Source organism: Pristiophorus japonicus, chromosome 18 (genome assembly GCF_044704955.1).
Source record: "Pristiophorus japonicus isolate sPriJap1 chromosome 18, sPriJap1.hap1, whole genome shotgun sequence".
Taxonomy (NCBI): domain Eukaryota; kingdom Metazoa; phylum Chordata; class Chondrichthyes; family Pristiophoridae; genus Pristiophorus; species Pristiophorus japonicus.
In genome coordinates, this window is record NC_091994.1 from 3,629,385 (window position 1) to 3,652,559 (window position 23,175).

Consider the following 23,175-nt stretch of genomic DNA (forward strand, 5'->3'; position numbering starts at 1 on the left):
TCCAGAGTCGATAGACTGTTGGAAATTGATCACCAATGCATCCACTATTTCTAGGGCCACTTCCTTAAGTACTCTGGGATGCAGACCATCAGGCCCCGGGGATTTATCAGCCTTCAATCCCATCAATTTCCCTGACACAATTTCCTGACTAATAAGGATTTCCTTCAGTTCCTCCTTCTCACTAGACCCTCGGCCCCCTAGTATTTCCAGAAGGTTCTTTGTGTCTTCCTTCTTGAAGACAGAACCAAAGTATTTGTTTCACTGGTCCGCCATTTCTTTGTTTCCCATTATAAATTCACCTGAATCTGACTGCAAGAGACCTACGTTTGTTTTAGAAACATAGAAACATAGAAAATAGGTGCAGGAGTAGGCCATTCAGCCCTTCTAGCCTGCACCGCCATTCAACGAGTTCATAGCTGAACATGCAACTTCAGTACCCCCTTCCTGCTTTCTCGCCATAACCTTTGATCCCCCGAGTAGTAAGGACTTCATCGAACTCCCTTTTGAATATATTTAGTGAATTGGCCTCAACTACTTTCTGTGGTAGAGAATTCCACAGGTTCACCACTCTCTGGGTGAAGAAGTTTCTCCTCATCTCGGTCCTAAATGGCTTAACCCTTATCCTTAGACTGTGACCCCTGGTTCTGGACTTCCCCAACATTGGGAACATTCTTCCTGCATCTAACCTGTCTAAACCCGTCAGAATTTTAAACGTTTCTATGAGGTCCCCTCTCATTCTTCTGAACTCCAGTGAATACAAGCCCAGTTGATCCAGTCTTTCTTGATAGGTCAGTCCCACCATCCCGGGAATCAGTCTGGTGAATCTTCGCTGCACTCCCTCAATAGCAAGAATGTCCTTCCTCAAGTTAGGAGACCAAAACTGTACACAATACTCCAGGTGTGGCCTCACCAAGGCCCTGTACAACTGTAGCAACACCTCCCTGCCCCTGTATTCAAATCCCCTCGCTATGAAGGCCAACATGCCATTTGCTTTCTTAACCGCCTGCTGTACCTGCATGCCAACCTTCAATGACTGATGTACCATGACACCCAGGTCTCGTTGCACCTCCCCTTTTCCTAATCTGTCACCATTCAGATAATAGTCTGTCTCTCTGTTTTTACCACCAATGTGGATAACCTCACATTTATCCACATTATATTTCATCTGCCATGCATTTGCCCACTCACCTAACCTATCCAAGTCGCTCTGCAGCCTCATAGCATCCTCCTTGCAGCTCACACTGCCACCCAACTTAGTGTCATCCGCAAATTTGGAGATACTACATTTAATCCCCTCGTCTAAATCATTAATGTACAATGTAAACAGCTGGGGCCCCAGCACAGAACCTTGCGGTACCCCACTAGTAACTGCCTGCCATTCTGAAAAGTACCCATTTACTCCTACTCTTTGCTTCCTGTCTGACAACCAGTTCTCAATCCACGTCAGCACACTACCCCCAATCCCATGTGCTTTAACTTTGCACATTAATCTCTTGTGTGGGACCTTGTCGAAAGCCTTCTGAAAGTCCAAATATACCACATCAACTGGTTCTCCCTTGTCCACTTTACTGGAAACATCCTCAAAAAATTCCAGAAGGTTTGTCAAGCATGATTTCCCTTTCACAAATCCATGCTGACTTGGACCTATCATATCACCATTTTCCAAATGCGCTGCTATGACATCCTTAATAATTGATTCCATCATTTTACCCACTACCGATGTCAGGCTGACCGGTCTATAATTCCCTGTTTTCTCTCTCCCTCCTTTTTTAAAAAGTGGGGTTACATTGGCTACCCTCCACTCGATAGGAACTGATCCAGAGTCAATGGAATGTTGGAAAATGACTGTCAATGCATCCGCTATTTCCAAGGCCACCTCTTTAAGTACTCTGGGATGCAGTCCATCAGGCCCTGGGGATTTATCGGCCTTCAATCCCATCAATTTCCCCAACACAATTTCCCGACTAATAAAGATTTCCCTCAGTTCCTCCTCCTTACTAGACCCTCTGACCCCTTTTATATCCGGAAGGTTGTTGGTGTCCTCCTTAGTGAATACCGAACCAAAGTACTTGTTCAATTGGTCTGCCATTTCTTTGTTCCCCGTTATGACTTCCCCTGATTCTGACTGCAGGGGACCTACGTTTGTCTTTACTAATCTTTTTCTCTTTACATACCTATAGAAACTTTTGCAATCCGCCTTAATGTTCCCTGCAAGCTTCTTCTCGTACTCCATTTTCCCTGCCCTAATGAAACCCTTTGTCCTCCTCTGCTGAGTTCTAAATTTCTCCCAGTTCCCGGGTTCGCTGCTATTTCTGGCCAATTTGTATGCCGCTTCCTTGGATTTAACACTATCCTTAATTTCCCTTGATAGCCACGGTTGAGCCACCTTCCCTTTTTTATTTTTATTCCAGACAGGGATGTACAATTGTTGAAGTTCATCCATGTGATCTTTAAATGTTTGCCATTGCCTATCCACCGTCAACCCTTTAAGTATCACTTGCCAGTCCATTCTAGCCAATTCACGTCTCATACCATCGAAGTTACCTTTCGTTAAGTTCAGGACCCTAATCTCTGAATTAACTGTGTCGCTCTCCATCTTAATAAAGAATTCTACCATATTATGGTCACTCTTCCCCAAGGGGCCTCGCACAACAAGATTGCTAATTAGCCCTTTCTCATTACACATCACCCAGTCTAGGATGGCCAGCCCTCTAGTTGGTTCCTCGACATATTGGTCTAGAAAACCATCCCTAATACACTCCAGGAAATCCTCCTCCACCGCATTGCTACCAGTTTGGTTAGCCCAATCAATATGTAGATTAAAGTCGCCCATGATAACTGCTGTACCTTTATTGCACGCATCCCTAATTTCTTGTTTGATGCTGTCCCCAACCTCACTACTACTGTTTTCACACCTGTATATTTGCATATCAGCCGTGGCTCAGTGGGCAGCACCCTCGCCTCTGAGTCAGAAGGTTTTCAAGTCTCACTCCAGAGACGTGAGCACAAAGATCCAGGCTGACACGCCCAGGGCAGTACTGAGGGAGCGCTGCACTGTCGGAGGGGCAGTACTAAGGGAGTGCCGCACTGTTGGAGGGGCAGTACTGAAGGAGCCCCGCACTGTCGGAGGGGCAGTACTGAGAGAGCGCTGCACTGTCGGGGGGCAGTACTGAGGGAGCGCCGCACTGTCGGAGGGGCGGTACTGAGGGAGCGCTGCACTGTCGGAGGGGCAGTATTGAGGGAGCGCTGCACTGTCAGAGGTGCCATCTTTCGGATGAGATGTTAAACCGAGGCCCCGTCTGCTCTCTCAGGTGGATGTAAAAGATCCCATGGCACTATTTCGAAGAAGAGCAGGGGAGTTCTCCCCGGTGTCCTGGGGCCAATATTTATCCCTCAATCAACATCACTAAAACAGATTATCTGGGTCATTATCACATTGCTGTGTGTGGGAGCTTGCTGTGCGCAAATTGGCTGCTGCGTTTCCCACATTACAACAGTGACTACACTCCAAAAGTACTTCATTGGCTGTAAAGTGCTTTGAGATGTTCGATGGTCGTGAAAGGCGCTATATAAATGCAAGTCATTCTTGAGATGCCTCCTGTATGTGGAAGACATGCAATCTCGGTACTGACGGTTCCAACGCTCTCCTGGCCGGCCTCCAGTCACCCGCCTTCCGTCAACTACTTTCACAACTTAACCCTTCAAGCCCTCGGTATCAGTTGAGATAACCTTTGGCAATTTCCCAGACTCCCCATTGGTTAAGTATTGTCCCACCTTCCAGATTGATAAATTACATAGACAGGTTTCATCGACTGGACTTGTAATCCCTTGAATTTAAAAGATGGAGGAATGATTTGATCGAGTTGTTCAAAAAGTATGAGTATATTCAAGGCTGAGATCGATAGATTTTTGGATGTTAAGGGAATTGAGGGATATGGGGATCGGGCGGGAAAGTGGAGTTGAGGTCGAAGATCAGCCGTGATCTCATTGAATGGCGGAGCAGGCTCGAGGGGCCGAATGGCCGACTCCTATTTGTTATGTTCTTATGTAAAAGGAGTTGATGGGGTAGATCGAGAGAAACTATTCCCTCTGGTGGGGGGAGTCCAGAACAAGGGGCAGGACCTTAAAATTAGAGCCAGGCCGTTCAGGGTGATGTCAGGGAGCACTTCTTCACACAAAGATAGAAACATAGAAAATAGGAGCAGGAGCAGGCCATTCGGCCCTTCGAGCCTGCACCGCCATTCAATATGATCATGGTTGATCATGCAACTTCATTCCTGCTCTCCCTCCATACATACCCCTTGATCCCTTTAGCCGTAAGGGCCACATCAGAGATCTGGAACTTAGAGTTTCCAAGACTGAGATAGACAGATTTTTGTTTGGTAGTTGAACCAAGGGATATGGAACCAAAACGGGTAACTGGAGTTGAGGCAGAAGATCAGCCATGATCTAAATGAATGGCTGAGGAGGCTCGAGGGGCCGAATAGTCTACTCCCATTCCTGTAGTGCAGGGCAGAGAGATAGTTGGAGACAATGGTCTCCCTCACCTTTTTCTGGCTGCGTGGCCCATTCAACGTTCTGCGCATGCGCAGAATTTCCCATTGGAGGCCCCGCTTAGGTTGCAGCCCAGCGAACCCCGCGGGCTGCTGAGAGCAAGAGCGTCGGTGAGTGGGTGACGGGTTCTCAACATGCTGCGGCCCTTTAAAGCTGAGCAGCATGTCCGCTCTGTCTCGTTCCCCCCCCCCCCCCCCAACCTGCCAAGCTCAACGGTCAGAGGTATTCCCATCGCCCGGAGCTCACCCAAATTATTCCAGGGACAGACCCCCGTCAATCAGCTCGGCGGGGGGGCAGCACCGATTGTGCAGGAAACCCGTGGGTTCACGATCTCCGCCCCAATTCCTGTCAGCCGCGCTCCCGATCGGGAAACCCAGTTTGGGAAAGGTTGCTGTGGGAGGGACAACCTGCTGTCATTGTGTCATCTTCCTCTTTATTTCCTGTTTGCAGAGAACTACCGCTTACAGAGTGCCTACGAGAAACACCTCATCATTAAACTAGTTTTGGTGAGTATTCTTTCGGATGAGACGTTAAACCGAGGCCCCGTCTGCTCTCTCGGGTTGACGTAAAAGATCCCACGGCACTATTTCGAAGAAGAGCAGGGTAGTTCTCCCCGATGTCCTGGGGCCAATATTTATCCCTCAATCAACATCACAAAAACAGATTATCTGGTCATCATCACATTGCTGTTTGTGGGAGCTTGCTGTGCGCAAATTGGCTGCCACGTTATCACATTACAACAGTGACTGCAATTCAAAAAATACTTCATTGGCTGTAAAGCGCTTTGGGACATCCTTGGGGGGCGAAAGGCGCTATATAAATGCAAGTTCTTTTCTTTAATGTCGGGGACACAGTGAGCCCCAATGCTGCAGGAAACCAAGAATTTCGCCATTGGTTTGGTGAGATCTTATGTGCTGGCTCCTGCAGTGCAATAGCCAACTGATGCTCACTGTCCAGGCTCACACAAGGGGGTGAGGGCGGAGGTTTTAACGTTCCCCCGATTGGCGGTAAATGTGTGCAGGAGGGGTGAGGGGAGCAATTAAAATATACCTCAGTCCCGACCTCACTCGAGGGCCCCTCCGTGTCCAACACCTCTCACACCTCCCCGGCACCCCCCGATTAACCACCCAGCTTCCTCACAGTACTGCCCAATCTTCATTCCCCGCCCCCACCGGGGAAATGCTGAACCCGTCACACCCCCACCCCTCCGGGATTGAAATCAGCCGGGACTTGGCCCAGCTCCCCCCCTCCCCACCCCCGCACCCCAAGACCGGGATTCCTGCCCCCTCCCAACGGCTTTCCTGCGGGGGAGTTCTGGTCGGGCGCGATGAGGTATCAGCAGGTCGGTCACCCATGGACCAGCAGTATCTGTCCCCCCTTCAGGGGGAAGGGCAAGGGGACGGAAATATTGGGGGTGAAAGGACACGTTTCTCTGCCACGATATTCAGCTATTCTGAACTGCGCTGAGTTGGGTTCTCATTGGCTCTGGTGTAAGTTACTGCTCGCGGTTAAATTTAGAGACGGTGACATTTAAGATTCAGCCCGGCACTCGGGCCCAATCCTAGAGCAGAGATGGCACCTGACAGCACACTCCATTATTCCATGCTGTGCCCACACTTGCTTTCGATAAGAGTGAAAATCCCTTTGCCCTTTCCCCCACACAGTGACGGGACACGGGTCTGTGTCTGCGATTCCCCGCACGGTGACGGGTCTGTGTCTGCGATTCCCCTCGCATGGTGACGGGACACGGGTCTGTGTCTGCGATTCCCCGCACGGTGACGGGTCTGTGTCTGCGATTCCCCGCAGGGTGACGGGTCTGTGTCTGCGATTCCCCGCACGGTGACAGAACACGGGTCTGTGTCTGCGATTCCCCCCGCAGGGTGACGGGACACGGGTCTGTGTCTGCGATTCCCCGCACGGTGACGGGTCTGTGTCTGCGATTCCCCGCAGGGTGACGGGTCTGTGTCTGCGATTCCCCGCACGGTGACAGAACACGGGTCTGTGTCTGCGATTCCCCCCGCACGGTGATGGGACGTGGGTCTGTCCTCTACCCTAGGGGTCCACACTGTATCCACCCGTGCTTTCGATACGAGTGCCCCGACAAACGGTTCCAGCTCCCACCACTCGCGACGCGGCCACTTCATGCTCAGTGATTCTCCAGCGGGTTTCTACGGGGGGGGGGCCTGTGCTCACCACGACCTGGATGTGGGTTTTGGCCCAAACTCATTTCACCAATGGGAGCCTCACGGCCAGAAAGCTGGAGCCCAGCTGGATTTGAACACGGGCCCGGAGCGGGAAACTCTGTGCACAGCCCACAGCAAAGCCGTGCCTTCCTCACCTCCACACGCGACCATTCCAACACTCTCCTGCCCAGCCTCCCACCCTCCCTAAACTTCAGCTCATTCAAAACTCTGCTGCCCCATGTCCTAACTCGCTCCCATCGCATTAAATTGATCAGTGGTTGAGCTAATCACTAGCATAAACAACAATCACAAGAAATTGCATTTATTTAGTCGTAGTTTAACGTCCTAAGGCGCTTCATATGAGTGATTATCAAACAGAATGTGACACTGAGCTACATAAGGAGGTATTAGGGACAGGCAAACAAACACTTGGCCAAAGAGGTCGATTTTAAGGAGCATCTTAAAAGGAGGAGAGGCTTCGGGAGGGAGTTCCAGAGCTTGGGGCCCAGGCAACAGAAGGCATGGCCACCGATGGTGGAGCGATGGAAATTAGGGGTGCTCAAGAGGGCAGAATTGGAGGAGCACAGACATCTCGGGGGTTGTGGGGCTGGAGGAGGTTACAGAGATAGGGAGGGACGAGGCCATGGAGGGATTTGAAAATAAGGATGAGAATTTTAAAATCGAGGCGTTGCCGGACCGGGAGCCAATGTAGGTCAGTGAGCACAGGGGGTGATGGCTGAGCGGGACTGGGTGTGAGTTAGGACACGGGAACAGGAGTTTTGGATGAGCTGAAGTGTACGGAGGGTGGAAGGAGGGAGGCCGGCCAGGAGTGCGTTGGAACAGTCTAGTCTGCCGCGTTTCCCACATTGCAACAGTGACCACACTTCAAAAAGTTCCTTCATTGTCTGTAAAGCGCATTGGGACGTCCTGAGATCGTGAAAGGCGCTATAGAAATGCAAGTCTGTCTGTCCGAAGTCTGTCCGTACTGGGTAGTATATTTCCCCGGGGGGAGGAGCGATAATCGGGGAGGACTGAACGTGAATCTCCCAGCACAATCTCACCTAATCCTCTACTTTCTTTCTTCACCAGTTTCAGTTTGTAAATTCGTATCTTAGTCTTTTCTACATCGGATTCTACCTCAAAGACATGGAACGTCTCAAGGAGGTAAGACCCCCTGTTTCTCGCAGCTCACACTACAGTGCTCCATTCTCTGGTTAACCCTGGGGGCCACCACGGGCACAATGGGCCAAACGGCCTCCTTCTGTGCAGCGAATGTTCAGCGACGGCTGGCTGTAACGGGCTGAGGCGTGTTGTTGGTTTTGGGGGGGGGGGGCAGTCAGGGGGCTGACTGCAGTCGCCAGTCGATGCTGTTGTCCAGACTTTCTCCATTCTTGCTCTTGCTTGTGTTTTCATTACTGGTTTTTTTTTTCTCTTTCCTCTCTCACCCGCAGATGTTGCTAGTGTTCTCCCTGTCCAAAAGCCTTATCCGTCAGCTTAAAGATGCCCTCCTCCCGTACATTCACCTCAAAATCCATCTCCTCCTCTTCAAACGCAACATGGCGACCAGGGCCTACTCTGTCTGCTTCCGATGGTCACGGCGCAAAGTACAAAGCGGCACGGTCTGCTTGTGCATGCTGCGCGACAAGGGGCATGCGCGGTGGTCAATCTGGGCTGCTCACTCGCGGGAATGTGGAGCTTGAGGTGGAAGATCAGCCTTGATGGTATTGAATGGGGGTGGGGGCGGGATAGAGGGGCCGAATGGCCTACTACTAATTCTGATGTTCGACTGCCCAGCTTCTCACGACCCAACAACGCTGATACTTATCTCCGACTGAATTGTGGAGAGCTCTGTCCCATTGAGCAGCCGCAGATATGTCGTTTCGATTGCTCCCCATTTGTTGTCCATCGCGACTTGACCACTTCGAGAGGAACTTCCAAAGACATTGCCCACGTAGCTGTGTGGTTTGCTTGTCCATCTCAGGGGGCATGGAGAGTGGTTAGAGTCACGTAGCAGGGTTTTATGTTACCGTTCATCTTTATTTTTTCATGCCAGAAGTTACCACCTTTTATTTCTCACCGTATCTCCTCACACGTCCATGGGTCAGTGTGTGTGGGACCCGTACCCCAGTGAGGGTCAGTGTGTGTGGGACCCGTACCCCAGTGAGAGTCAGTGTGTGTGGGACCTGTACCCCAGTGAGAGTCAGTGTGTGTCGGACCCATACCCCAGTGAGGGTCAGTGTGTGTGGGACCCGTACCCCAGTGAGGGTCAGTGTGTGTGGGACCCGTACCCCAGTGAGAGTCAGTGTGTGTGGGACCCGTACCCCAGTGAGAGTCAGTGTGTGTGGGACCCGTACCCCAGTGAGAGTCAGTGTGTGTGGGACCCGTACCCCAGCGAGGGTCAGTGTGTGTGGGACCCGTACCCCAGTGAGAATCAGTGTGTGTGGGACCCGTACCCCAGTGAGAATCAGTATGTGTGGGACCCATACCCCAGTGAGAGTCATTGTGTGTGGGACCCGTACCCCAGTGAGAGTCAGTGTGTGTGGGACCCGTACCCCAGTGAGAGTCAGTGTGTGTGGGACCCATACCCCAGTGAGAGTCAGTGTGTATGGGACCCATACCCCAGTGAGAGTCAGTGTGTGTGGGACCCGTACCCCAGTGAGAGTCAGTGTGTGTGGGACCCAAACCCCAGTGAGAGTCAGTGTGTATGGGACCCATACCCCAGTGAGAGTCAGTGTGTGTGGGACCCGTACCCCAGTGAGAGTTGGTGCTTTGTCAGAGTTGACTGCAAGGTGGTTTTTGAGATGCAAAGAGAGACAGATGATTAAACAGTTGGAGCACCTCTCCATCGCATTGATTAGTTGGGCTATTTGTTAGATGCAGGGATAATGTTACAGGAACCTCGCCCGCTGAGAGTGAGAGTAGCAGGGGTTAGGCCCCTGTTTCCACCCCACACACATGCCTGGCTTCAGCTCGTAAAACACCTCCCTTCCAATCTTTGCTGGGAGACTCCACGGTAACCAGTGGGCCCGAAACAGCAAGGCAGGACAGAGTCTTGAGTCGAGCTCCTTTGCGAAGAGGCCTTGCCTCGGGCGACAGTGTTGTGCATTGCTTAAGGTTCCAGAGCCAAGTTTATTCTTTCCCCCGTTGTCGTTTGCTCCCAGCCCCATGTTCCACCCCGGGGCCTGGGTACAGGCTGGATCGAACTTGCACGCAACTGAGAGGGGCTGTAACTCTGGCCACTTGCTCGTCCGGGCAGGGAACCAATACAGAGGGAGTTTGCCTGACGGTGTGGGAACCTGGAGTGAATGAATGGTTTGATGCAGCTATTTGGGCCTGTTTGTGTACAAGACTCTAGTCCCCACAACGGGAACGGCAACAAGTCAGCAGGAAACAAATGTTAAAAAGTGACTGGAAGTCTTTGCGGAGTTTGAGGGGCATTGTTGCATGTGAAGGCACCCATTGTGCACTAACACTGACCTTGCACTTTCGAAACTTGGCCGCCTCGCCATTCTAACCCATGCAGGAGTGAGCTGGATAGAGCATGCGTTGTTCGCCAGAGGCTGTGGTGTGTGACTGACTGAGTTCTGCACCAGCACAGTGCGGCGTGGGCTGGCAAATAGCATGTGCCAAGAATTGTCCACGTTCCTGACGCATTACAGATAGGATTTGGGACGTTGATCAATTCTTGCAGCACAGATTTGCAAAGTTGATAAAAAATCCTGGCCTGCCTTTGCGTCCGCTTGGCTCAGTTGGTCGTGGGTTCGAGTCGCACTCCAGAGACTTCAGCCCGTAATCTAGGCAGATACTCCCCGGTGCAGTGCTGAAGGAGTGCTGCACTGTCGGAGGGGCAATACTGGGGGAGCACCGCACTGTCGGAGGGGCAGTACTGAGGGAACACCTCACTGTCGGAGGGGCAGTACTGAGGGAGCACTGCACTGTCGGAGGGACAGTACTGAGGGAGCGCTGCACTGTCGGAGGGGCAGTACTGAGGGAGCGCCGCACTGTCGGAGGGGCAGTACTGAGGGAGCGCCGCACTGTCGGAGGGGCAATACTGGGGGAGCGCCGCACTGTCGGAGGGGCAATACTGAGGGAACACCTCACTGTCGGAGGGACAGTACTGAGGGAGCGCTGCACTGTCGGGGGGGTAGTACTGAGTGAGTGCTGCACTGTCGGAGGGGCAATACTGAAGGAGCACTGCACTGTTGGAGGGGCAGAACTGAGGGAGCGTCGCGCTGTCGGAGGAGCAGTACTGAGGGAGCGCTGCACTGTTGGAGGGGCAGTACTGAAGGAGCACTGCACTGTCGGAGGGGCAGTACTGAGGGAGCGCCGCACTGTCGGAGGAGCAGTACTGAGGGAGCACTGCACTGTTGGAGGGGCAGTACTGAGGGAGCACTGCACTGTTGGAGGGGCAGTACTGAGGGAGCGCCGCACTGTTGGAGGGGCAGTACTGAGGGAGCACTGCACTGTCAGAGGGGCAGTACTGAGGGAGTGCTACACTGTCAGAGGTGCCGTCTTTTGGATGAGACGTTAAACCGAGGCCCCGTCTGCTCTTTCAGGCAGACGTAAAAGATCCCATGGCACTATTTCGAAAAAGAGCAGGGGAGTTCTCCCCGGTGTCTTGGGGCCAATATTTATCCCTCAATCAACATCACTAAAACAGATTATCTGGGTCATTATCACATTGCTGTTTGTGGGATCTTGCTGTGCGCAAATTGGCTGCCACGTTTCCCATATTACAACAGTGACTACACCCCAAAAGTACTTCATTGGCTGTAAAACGCTTTGGGACATCCTGAGGATGTGAAAGGCGCTATATAAATGCAAGTTCTTTCTTTCTCTCTGTTCCCTACACTCCAGTAATGCAGAAAAAACAGATAGCGAAGGGGAGATGAAAGGTCGGGAATAACTGAAGAAGCCAATGAGCGGCTACAGTAGGGAGGGAGCAGGGATGCACTGGATGCATCGAATCGCCTGTCCCGACCAGGAATTATCGTGTGAAAGCCCAGGGAAACTCCAGGTTCCCAATCCCAGCACACACTCCAGATTGAGTAGACGAGGCAGATATTCTCTGGGGTTTAGAAGAATGAGAGGTGATCTCATTGAAACATATAAAATTCTTACAGGGCTTGACAGGGTAGATGCAGGGAGGATGTTTCCCCCCGGGCTGGGGAGTCTAGAACCAGGGGTCACAGTCTCAGGATAAGGGGTCGGCCATTTAGGACTGAGATGAGGAGAAACTTCTTCACTCAGAGGGTGGTGAATCTTTGGAATTCTCTGCCCCAGAGGGCTGTGGAGGCTCAGTCTTTGAGTATATTCAAGACAGAGATCACTAGATTTTTGGATATTAAGGGAATCGAGGGATATGTGGATCGGGCGGGAAAGTGGAGTTGAGGTCGAAGATCAGCCGTGATCTCATTGAATGGCGGAACAGGCTCGAGGGGCCGAATGGCCGACTCCTGCTCCTTATGTTATTCCCAATTGCAGCGATCCTCTCTCCCAGCTGGGAGAGTCTGTGCTGTCAGAGGTTCCCTATCCAAGGTCGGCGGAGGGGGTTTGCCGGTGATTTTCTCTCGGTGGCAGGACGGTGAGCTCCCTGACACCGATACTCTGGGCCAGGCAGCACAGGACGGGTAATACAATCTCTCGGCCCTCGGGGCTTATGCTGACGGGACTGCACCGGGACTATGCGGTGAGCAGTCACCTGGTTTCCGTGCTGACTGAAGCATTTGGCCGCTTGCCCGTGGACAGGCACTGCGCCCAGCCCCGTCCATCCCGGGTCTCAGCCAATCAGCTGCTTCCTCAGTCGCTGCCCGCTGACAGAACGTGGGAGACCTCCCTCCCTCCGTACCAATAATTGCTGACCTCGAATTTTCTACGTTACAACTGTGACCGCGCATCATCGAGCGCTTCACTGGGACGTCCTGTGATGGTGAAATCCACTGTATATTCTTTGCTTCTCTGGAGACCCTGGTTGACCCCAGTGTGGCCCTGGGGGCAAGGGGGCACAATCGGGCGAGGGGGCAGGATCGGGCGAGGCGGCGATGCCCTGGGAGCAGGATCGGCCAAGGGGCAGGATCGGGCGAGGAGGCAGGATCAGGCGAGGGGGCAGATCGGGCGAGGGGGCAGGATCGGGCGAGGGGGCAGATTGGGCGAAGGGGCAGATCGGGCGAGGGGGCAGATCGGGCGAGGGGGCAGGATCAGGCGAGGGGGCAGATCGGGCGAGGGGGCAGATCGGGCGAGGGGGCAGATCGGGCGAGGGGGCAGATCGGGCGAAGGGGCAGATCAGGCGAGGGGGCGATGTCCTGGGAGCAGGATCGGCCAAGGGGCAGGATCGGGCGAGGGGGCAGATCGGGCAAGGGGGAAGATCGGGCCAGGGGGCAGATCGGGCAAGGGGGAAGATCGGGCGAGGGGGCAGGATCAGGCGAGGGGGCAGATTGGGCGAGGGGGCAGATCGGGCGAGGGGGCGATGTCCTGGGAGCAGGATCGGCCAAGGGGCAGGATCGGGCGAGGGGGCAGGATCGGGCGAGGGAACAGATCGGGCGAGGGGGCAGGATCAGGCGAGGGGGCAGATTGGGCGAAGGGGCAGATCAGGCGAGGGGGCGATGTCCTGGGAGCAGGATCGGCCAAGGGGCAGGATCGGGCGAGGGGGCAGGATCGGGCGAGGGAACAGATCGGGCGAGGGGACAGGATCAGGCGAGGGGGCAGATTGGGCGAGGGGGCAGATTGGGCGAGGGGTTGAGGGGCAGGATCGGGCGAGGGGGCAGGATCAGGCGAGGGGGCAGATTGGGCGAGCGGGCAGATCGGGCGAGGGGTTGAGGGGCAGGATCGGGCGAGAGGGCAGGATCGGGCGAAGGGGCGATGCCCCCAGTGTCACACACCATGGGCCACACTCCCTGCACAGACTCCCACATGGGGAAGGCCATGAGGGTGAGCTATTGGGGGCAGTGTCGCTGAGAGAGGGGGGGGGTGGGAGACACCAGGAATTGAAGATTATTCTCCAGGACCCTGCTCCGAGCAAAATCCCCGGGCGAGGAATCCTCGGGGAGTTTCCTACTTTAGTTTTCTTTCAACACTTTTACGTTTTAGTTCTAAAAATATTGCAGACGGGGAAGAGTCTGTTCAACTGGGTGAGGCGGTTGGAGGTCATGTGATGGGACCTTCAGGAATTTGGCAACAATCCCAGCAGCCGAAACCATCCCCTAACCAGCCAATCCCAGCCCCTCCCTTATCCCCATCACACTGCTGTGTGTGGGAGCTTGCTGTGTGCAAATTGGCTGCCGCGTTTCCTACATTACAACATTGACCACACTTCACAAAGGTACTTCATTGGCTGTAAAGCGCTTTGGGAGGTCCTGAGGTTGTGAAAGGCGCTATAGAAATGCATGTTCTTTCTTGAAGCACCCAAACCCGACCCACTCCATGCTCCACCCTTACTGGCACACGCACCCCGACCTAAAGCCCCTAAAACCACAATCCCTGTCCCATCCCGCTCCCTGTCCACCTCTCGAATGATCAAAACTTGTACAATTGGCATATAATTTGCAAATTAAGTTCAACACAGATAAACGTGAGGTATTATATTTTGTTGGAAGAATAGGGAGGTCCCATGACTGGGTGGGGTAGAGGAACAAAGGGATCTCGGATACAAATACACAACTCACTAAACGTTGTGACGCGGGTTAGCAAGGCCGTAAAAAGCAAACCAAGCACTAGGGTTTATTTCTAGAGGGATAGAATTGAAAAGTCGGGAAGTTATGCTAAACCTGTATCAAACCTTGGTCAGACCGCACGTGGAGCACTGCGCACAGTTCTGGTCTCCATATTATAAAAAGGATATCGAGGCACTGGAGACAGTGCAGAGAAGATTTACAAGGATTATACTTGAAATGTGAGGATATACATATCAGGAAATGATGAACAGGCTGGGTCTCTTTTCTCTTGATAAAAGGCTGAGGGGTGACCTAATAGAGGTCTTTAAAATGATGAAAGGTTTTGATCGAGTGGATACAGAGAGAGTGTTTCCACTTGTGGGGAAAAGCATAACTAGAGGCCATCAATATAAGATAGTCACCAGGAAATACAATAGAGAATTCAGGAGAAACTTCTTTACCCAGAGAGCGGTGAGAATGTGGAACTCGCTGCCACAGGGAGGGGTTGAGGCGAATAGTATCGATGCATTTAAGAGGAGGCTGGATAAACATATGGGGGAGAAGGGAATAGAGGGATATGCCGATAGATTTAGATGAGGAAAGACAGGAGGAGGCTCGAGTGGAGCATAAACGCCGGCACGGACTGGTTGGGCCAAATGGCCTGTTTCTGGGCCGTATATCCCGTGTAATCCGGTGTAAAAGTTGTCAGTTTGAGAGCAGGATTGCAGCTAAGACTCTCTGAGACGCATCTCCCCTTTCCCACTCGGCTGCGATGATTAATTGGCCAACCAGCCTAGAGGTGGCAAGGTTAACCGCTCCCCCTCTCCTCGTCCTCCGCTCCCCGCGCTCCCCTCTCGCCCCCCTCCCCCCACCCCCACACCCCCTGCCCCCCTCCTCTCCCCCCACTCCCCCTCTCCGCCCCCCCCACACCCCCTGCTCCCCTCCTCTCCCCCCCTGCTCCCCCTCCCCCCCTGTCCCCTCTCCCTCCCCACCCCCATCCCCCGCTCCCCCTCCCCTCCCGACAGCAGTCAGAGCCCAGTGCTGCGGCAGCACTGCGAGTTGGTCTCGGATGTCGGATCTCTCACTGACACGCTGCAGTGCAGACAATGATTACCTTGAGTCAGCACCACGGCCCGCGCGGGGGAAGGGCCGGGGGGAGGGGAAGCATGTTTACCATTTAAATGTGCCCTTGCGCAAAGCTGAGAGTGCTGCAGGCTGTCAGTGAGGGACCGGCAGATACAGGGAGTGCAGTGCTGGACCGAATCCCAGGCCCACCCCATACTGGCGTTCGTCGCATTAACTCAGAATCCTGCCCTCACCCCCTCATCATCATCCCCCTCCCTCACCCCCTCATCATCCACCCCTCCCTCATAATCCCCCCCTCCCTCACCCCCTCATCATCACCCCCTCCCTCACCCCCTCATCATCATCCCCCTCCCTCACCCCCTCATCATCATCCCCCTCCCTCACCTCCTCATCATCATCCCCCTCCCTCACCCCCTCATCATCATCCCCCTCCCTCACCCCCTCATCATCATCCCCCTCCCTCACCTCCTCATCATCCACCCCCTCCCTCACCCCCTCATCATCCACCCCCTCCCTCACCCCCTCATCATCCCCCCCTCCCTCATCATCCTCCCCTCCCTCACCCCCTCATCATCCCCCCCTCCCTCATCATCCTCCCCTCCCTCACCCCCTCATCATCCCCCCCTCCCTCATCATCCACCCCCTCCCTCACCCCCTCATCATCCCCCCCTCCCTCAACATCATCCCCCTCCCTCACCCCCTCATCATCCACCCCCTCCCTCACCCCCTCATCATCCACCCCCTCATCATCCCCCCCTCCCTCACCCCCTCATCATCCCCCCCTCCCTCATCATCCACCCCCTCCCTCACCATCCCCCCCTCCCTCACCATCACCCCCCCTCCCTCATCATCCGCACTACCAACCGCCCCTGCCTCCCCCCCATCATCCCACTCCTCACTCCCTCTCGCTCCTTCAATCTCCTCCCCCTCACCTTTTCCCTCCCCACTCCCCGCTCACCCCTTCCTACTGCCTCTTCCCCCTCCCTCTCGCACCCTCCCCCCACCCCGATTCTCCTGACTGGGCCTCAGTGCCGTGAATCGGGCGTGACCTCTGACTGAATGATTTGCCGGCACAGGAGGGAAGCTTTGGGATTTGATCAGAAAAGGTCACATTGGAAATCACCCCGGATTCACTCCGGGATCACTCCAGGTTCACTCCAGTCTGGGTTCACTCCAGTCTGGGTTTACGCCACTCTAGGTTCACTCCAGAATCACTCCAGTCCGGGATCACTCCCACTCCAGGTTCACTCCACTCTGGGTTCATTCCGGGATCACTCCAGTCCACGATCACTCTGGGTTCACGCCAGTCCACAATCACTACAGGTTCACTCCCACTCTGGGTTCTCTCCACCCCAGGTTGAGTTCCGCTCCAGATTGAGATCTCGGCGATGTGGAGCTGGAGGTTACAGAGAGGGAGGGGGGAGGGGGGGAGGGGGGGAGGGGAGGGGGGCGGTCGAGGGTTTTCAGCACAAGGATGAGACACAGTGGAACATAGAAAAACTTGCATTTCTATGGTGCCTTTCACCCCCAAGGACGTCCCAACGCGCTTTACAGCCAATGAAGTACTTTGTAAAAACAATGCCATTGCTGTTATAATGTGGGAAACACAGCAGCCAATTTGTGCACAGCTAGATCCCACAAGCCACAAAGAACGAGATGACCAGATAATCTCATTACAGAGAGAGAAATGTTGCTCAGGACACCAAATAGTGGCCGTGGGATGTTTTACGTATGCCCGAGAGGGCAGACGGGGCCTCGGTTTAACGTCTCATCCAAAAGACGGCACCTCCGACAGTGCGGCGCTCCCTCAGTTCTGCCCCTCCGACAGTGCGACGCTCCCTCAGTACTGCCCCTCCGACAATGCGGCACTCCCTCAGCACTGCCCCTCCGACAGTGCGACGCTCCCTCAGTACTGCCCCTCCGACAGTGCGGCGCTCTCTCAGTACTGCCCCTCCGACAGTGCGGCACTCCCTCAATACTGCCCCTCCGACAGTGCAGCACTCCCTCAATACCGCCCCTCCGACAGTGCAGAGCTCCCTCAGTACTGCCCCTCCGACAGTGCGGCACTCCCTCAATACTGCCTCTCCGACAGTGCAGCGCTCCCTCAGCACTGCCCCTCCGACAGTGCGGCACTCCCTCAATACTGCCTCTCCGACAGTGCAGCGCTCCCTCAGCACTGCCCCTCCGACAGTGCGGCACTCCCTCAATACTGCCCCTCCGACAGTGCGGCACTCCCTCAATACTGCCTCTCCGACAGTGCGACGCTCTCTCAGTACTGCCCCTCCGACAGTGCGGCACTCCCTCAATACTGCCTCTCCGACAGTGCGGCGCTCCCTCAGCACTGCCCCTCCGACAGTGCGGCGCTCCCTCAGTACTGCCCCTCCGACAGTGCGGCGCTCCCTCAGCACTGCCCCTCCAACCGTGCGGTGCTCTCTCAGTACTGCAGTGGGCGTGGGGCTTGGGGTGTTGGTCTGTCAGGCCATTGCCGATGCCCGAAGGACCCGGAGGTATCGAAAGCAGGAGACCTTGCCGCGCAAATCCCAGATCGCTTGTGAACTCTGACCCACACCGACTCCGACAGGTCAGCGGCACAAAGCGTGACCATAATTCACCCGGAATTGTCGGCGTTGTCTGGGGAGTGGGCGGGGGCAGGGACGGGCTGGTGGGGGGTGCAGCCTGGGGAAGGGGAGCTGTGGGTTGATGTTGGGAAACAGCAGAGGAAGGTTTACTGGATAGTGTCGGTACCTGGCGCATATTGTGCCTTCATTAACATTCACGCTAACCGAGCAAATGTACTAGTGACCTCAGCCGTGCCCTCTGCTCAAAGCAACAGCTGTAGATTTACAACATCGGCAGCGTCACAGCAGCATTCAGAGGCCAGTCACACAGAGTCAGAGGCACGAGAATTGCTTAATGAGCTCCAGGCAAACAGAGAATACGAAGGGGAACAATAGGAGGGGAAGAGTGACTGTCCCAGCACTGTGTGTATAACAGGACTGAGTGTCCCAGCACTGTGTGTATAACAGGACTGAGTGTCCCAGCACTGTGTGTATAACAAGACTGAGTGTCCCAGCACTGTGTGTATAACAGGACTGAGTGTCCCAGCACTGTGTGTATAACAGGACTGAGTGTCCCAGCACTGACTGTGTGTATAACAGGACTGAGTGTTCCAGCACTGTGTGTATAACAGGACTGAGTGTCCCAGCATTGTGTGTATAACAGGACTGAGTGTCCCAGCACTGTGTGTATAACAGGACTGAGTGTCCCAGCACTGTGTGTATAACAGGACTGAGTGTCCCAGCACTGTGTGTATAACAGGACTGAGTGTCCCAGCACTGACTGTGTGTATAACAGGACTGAGTGTCCCAACACTGTGTGTATAACAGGACTGAGTGTCCAAGCACTGTGTGTATAACAGGACTGAGTGTCCCAGCACTGTGTGTATAACAAGACTGAGTGTCCCAGCACTGTGTGTATAACAGGACTGAGTGTCCCAGCACTGACTGTGTGTATAACAGGACTGAGTGTCCCAGCATTGTGTGTATAACAGGACTGAGTGTCCCAGCACTGTGTGTATAACAGGACTGAGTGTCCCAGCACTGTGTGTATAACAGGACTGAGTGTCCCAGCACTGTGTGTATAACAGGACTGAGTGTCCCAGCACTGTGTGTATAACAGGACTGAGTGTCCCAGCACTGACTGTGTGTATAACAGGACTGAGTGTCCCAACACTGTGTGTATAACAGGACTGAGTGTCCAAGCACTGTGTGTATAACAGGACTGAGTGTCCCAGCACTGTGTGTATAACAGGACTGAGTGTCCCAGCACTGTGTGTATAACAAGACTGAGTGTCCCAGCACTGTGTGTATAACAGGACTGAGTGTCCCAGCACTGTGTGTATAACAGGACTGAGTGTCCCAGCACTGACTGTGTGTATAACAGGACTGAGTGTTCCAGCACTGTGTGTATAACAGGACTGAGTGTCCCAGCACTGACTGTGTGTATAACAGGACTGAGTGTCCCAGCACTGACTGTGTGTATAACAGGACTGAGTGTCCCAGCACTGTGTGTATAACAGGACTGAGTGTCCCAGCACTGTGTGTATAACAGGACTGAGTGTCCCAGCACTGACTGTGTGTATAACAGGACTGAGTGTCCCAGCACTGACTGTGTGTATAACAGGACTGAGTGTCCCAGCACTGTGTGTATAACAGGACTGAGTGTCCCAGCACTGTGTGTATAACAGAACTGAGTGTCCCAGCACTGTGTGTACAACAGGACTGAGTGTCCCAGCACTGACTGTGTGTACAACAAGACTGAGTGTCCCAGCACTGTGTGTACAACAGGACTGAGTGTCCCAGCACTGTGTGTATAACAGGACTGAGTGTCCCAGCACTGACTGTGTGTATAACAGGACTGAGTGTCCCAGCACTGTGTGTATAACAGGACTGAGGGCCAGCACTGACCTGTACAGCAATGCCCATATCCATTGCTGAGTGTAGGAGGCTGGGGGAAAGGTGTAAAGTCCAGAGGGGAAGCGGTAATTTGCGTGAGAGATTTTAAGCGCGCTGTCGATCCGTGTCCTCCGCTGTGGGCTGTTTACCTTCTCTTTGTTTCTTTCTGCCGACAGATGCTGGCTACACTTTTAATAACCAGACAGATTATCCAGAACATGAAGGAGGTGCTGCACCCCTTCTTCTACGAGAAATACAAGCAGGGACACCTGACACTCCAGGCGACAGCGAGAACAATGAGGGAGCTGTTCCAGCACTCGCCGGGCCGGCGTGCGGAGGAGAGACGGAGGCCGGAGGCAGCGGGGGAACGGGAGGCAGGCGAGCCGGATCCCGACCGGAGCACCAGTGTGGCCAGTCGGGAGGGCAAGTGCGAGAACGGGGCGTGCGGAGTGCCCGAGGACGAGGAACCACCCAATGAGGAGGACGGGGACGAGGAAAGCCTCCTGGACTGTGGCCTCCGACTCTCGAAGAAGGTCAGCTTCGCTGGGGGAGGGCAGAAGGTGGCCAGGGATGAGCGGGCCGGTGAGAGCGAGGGGCTGCTGCAGGGCATGCTGATGGAGGAGGGCAGCCCCATGCTGGTGGAGCGGGGAGCCGAGGGGGGGCTGGTCTTCGAGCTGTGCGAGCACGATGCCAAGGGCGAGGTCGATTACGCAGACGGCGGGGAGGAGGTGAAGGAGCTGAGCATGGTGCTGAGGCACCGCAGGAAGGACAAGATGGCGGAGCTAGGGGAGAGAACCGAGACCTCGGCCAACAGGCTGTCCTGGATGGACCCACCGCAGGAAGATGAAGATCCTCCACTGACGCAAGGAGAGATCGAGAGCTGCATGCAGAAATACGAGGTCAGTGCTGGGACCCGCAGTCCTGTTATACACACAGTGCTGGGACCCGCAGTCCTGTTATACACACAGTGCTGGGACACTCAGTCCTGTTATACACACAGTGCTGGGACCCGCAGTCCTGTTATACACACAGTGCTGGGACACTCAGTCCTGTTATACACACAGTCAGTGCTGGGACACTCAGTCCTGTTATACACACAGTGCTGGGACACTCAGTCCTGTTATACACACAGTGCTGCGACCCGCAGTCCTGTTATACACACAGTGCTGGGACACTCAGTCCTGTTATACACACAGTGCTGGGACACTCAGTCCTGTTATACACACAGTGCTGGGACACTCAGTCCTGTTATACACACAGTCAGTGCTGGGACACTCAATCCTGTTATACACACAGTGCTGGGACACTCAGTCCTGTTATACACACAGTGCTGGGACACTCAGTCCTGTTATACACACAGTCAGTGCTGGGACACTCAATCCTGTTATACACACAGTGCTGGGACACTCAGTCCTGTTATACACACAGTGCTGGGACACTCAGTCTTGTTATACACACAGTCAGTGCTGGGACCCGCAGTCCTGTTATACACACAGTGCTGGGACACTCAGTCTTGTTATACACACAGTGCTGGAACACTCAGTCTTGTTATACACACAGTCAGTGCTGGGACCCGCAGTCCTGTTATACACACAGTCAGTGCTGGGACACTCAGTCCTGTTATACACACAGTGCTGGGACACTCAGTCCTGTTATACACACAGTGCTGGGACCCGCAGTCCTGTTATACACACAGTGCTGGGACACTCAGTCCTGTTAGACACACAGTGCTGGGACACTCAGTCCTGTTAGACACACAGTCCTGTTATACGCACAGTGCTGGGACCCGCAGTCCTGTTATACACACAGTGCTGGGACACTCAGTCCTGTTATACACACAGTGCTGGGACACTCAGTCCTGTTATACACACAGTGCTGGGAGACTCAGTCCTGTTATACACACAGTGCTGGGACACTCAGTCCTGTTATACACACAGTCAGTGCTGGGACACTCAGTCCTGTTATACACACAGTGCTGGGACACTCAGTCCTGTTATACACACAGTCAGTGCTGGGACACTCAGTCCTGTTATACACACAGTGCTGGGACCCGCAGTCCTGTTATACACACAGTGCTGGGACACTCAGTCCTGTTATACACACAGTCAGTGCTGGGACACTCAGTCCTGTTATACACACAGTGCTGGGACACTCAGTCCTGTTATACACACAGTGCTGGGACACTCAGTTCTGTTATATACACAGTGCTGGGACACTCAGTCCTGTTATACACACAGTGCTGGGACACTCAGTTCTGTTATACACAGTGCTGGGACACTCAGTCCTGTTATACACACAGTGCCGGGACACTCAGTCCTGTTATACACACAGTGCTGGGACACTCAGTCCTGTTATACACACAGTGCTGAGACACTCAGTCCTGTTATACACACAGTCAGTGCTGGGACACTCAGTCCTGTTATACACACAGTCAGTGCTGGGACACTCAGTCCTGTTATACACACAGTGCTGCGACCCACAGTCCTGTTATACACACAGTGCTGGGACACTCAGTCCTATTATACACACAGTCAGTGCTGGGACACTCAGTCCTGTTATACACACAGTGCTGGGACACTCAGTCCTGTTATACACACAGTGCTGGGACACTCAGTCCTAATATACACACAGTGCTGGGACACTCAGTCCTGTTATACACACAGTGCTGGGACACTCAGTCCTGTTATACACACAGTCAGTGCTGGGACACTCAGTCCTGTTATACACATAGTGCTGGGACACTCAGTCCTGTTATACACACAGTGCTGGGACACTCAGTCCTGTTACACACACAGTGCTGGGATACTCAGTCCTGTTAGACACACAGTCAGTGCTGGGACACTCAGTCCTGTTATACACACAGTCAGTGCTGGGACACTCAGTCCTGTTATACACACAGTGCTAGGACACTTAGTCTTGTTATACACACAGTCAGTGCTGGGACACTCAGTCCTGTTATACACACAGTGCTGGGACACTCAGTCTTGTTATACACACAGTGCTGGGACACTCAGTCTTGTTATACACACAGTGCTGGGACACTCAGTCTTGTTATACACACAGTCAGTGCTGGGACCCGCAGTCCTGTTATACACACAGTCAGTGCTGGGACACTCAGTCGTGTTTTACACACAGTGCTGGGACACTCAGTCCTGTTATACACACAGTGCTGGGACCCGCAGTCCTGTTATGCACACAGTGCTGGGACACTCAGTCCTGTTATACACACAGTCAGTGCTGGGACACTCA

The 23,175-nt window shown here is 53.9% G+C and overlaps 1 protein-coding gene across 1 annotated transcript in view; it reads left to right on the forward strand.

Annotated features, from left to right (window-relative positions):
• LOC139229107 (anoctamin-8-like) overlaps window positions 1-23,175 on the forward strand; it is a 99,812-nt gene that overhangs the window by 54,669 nt on the left and 21,968 nt on the right. The window contains exons 11-14 of the mRNA XM_070860767.1: window positions 5,005-5,060; window positions 7,827-7,901; window positions 8,189-8,341; window positions 20,103-20,825. Coding sequence (XP_070716868.1) covers window positions 5,005-5,060; window positions 7,827-7,901; window positions 8,189-8,341; window positions 20,103-20,825 — 1,007 coding nt within the window. The remainder of the gene's footprint in view (window positions 1-5,004; window positions 5,061-7,826; window positions 7,902-8,188; window positions 8,342-20,102; window positions 20,826-23,175) is intronic.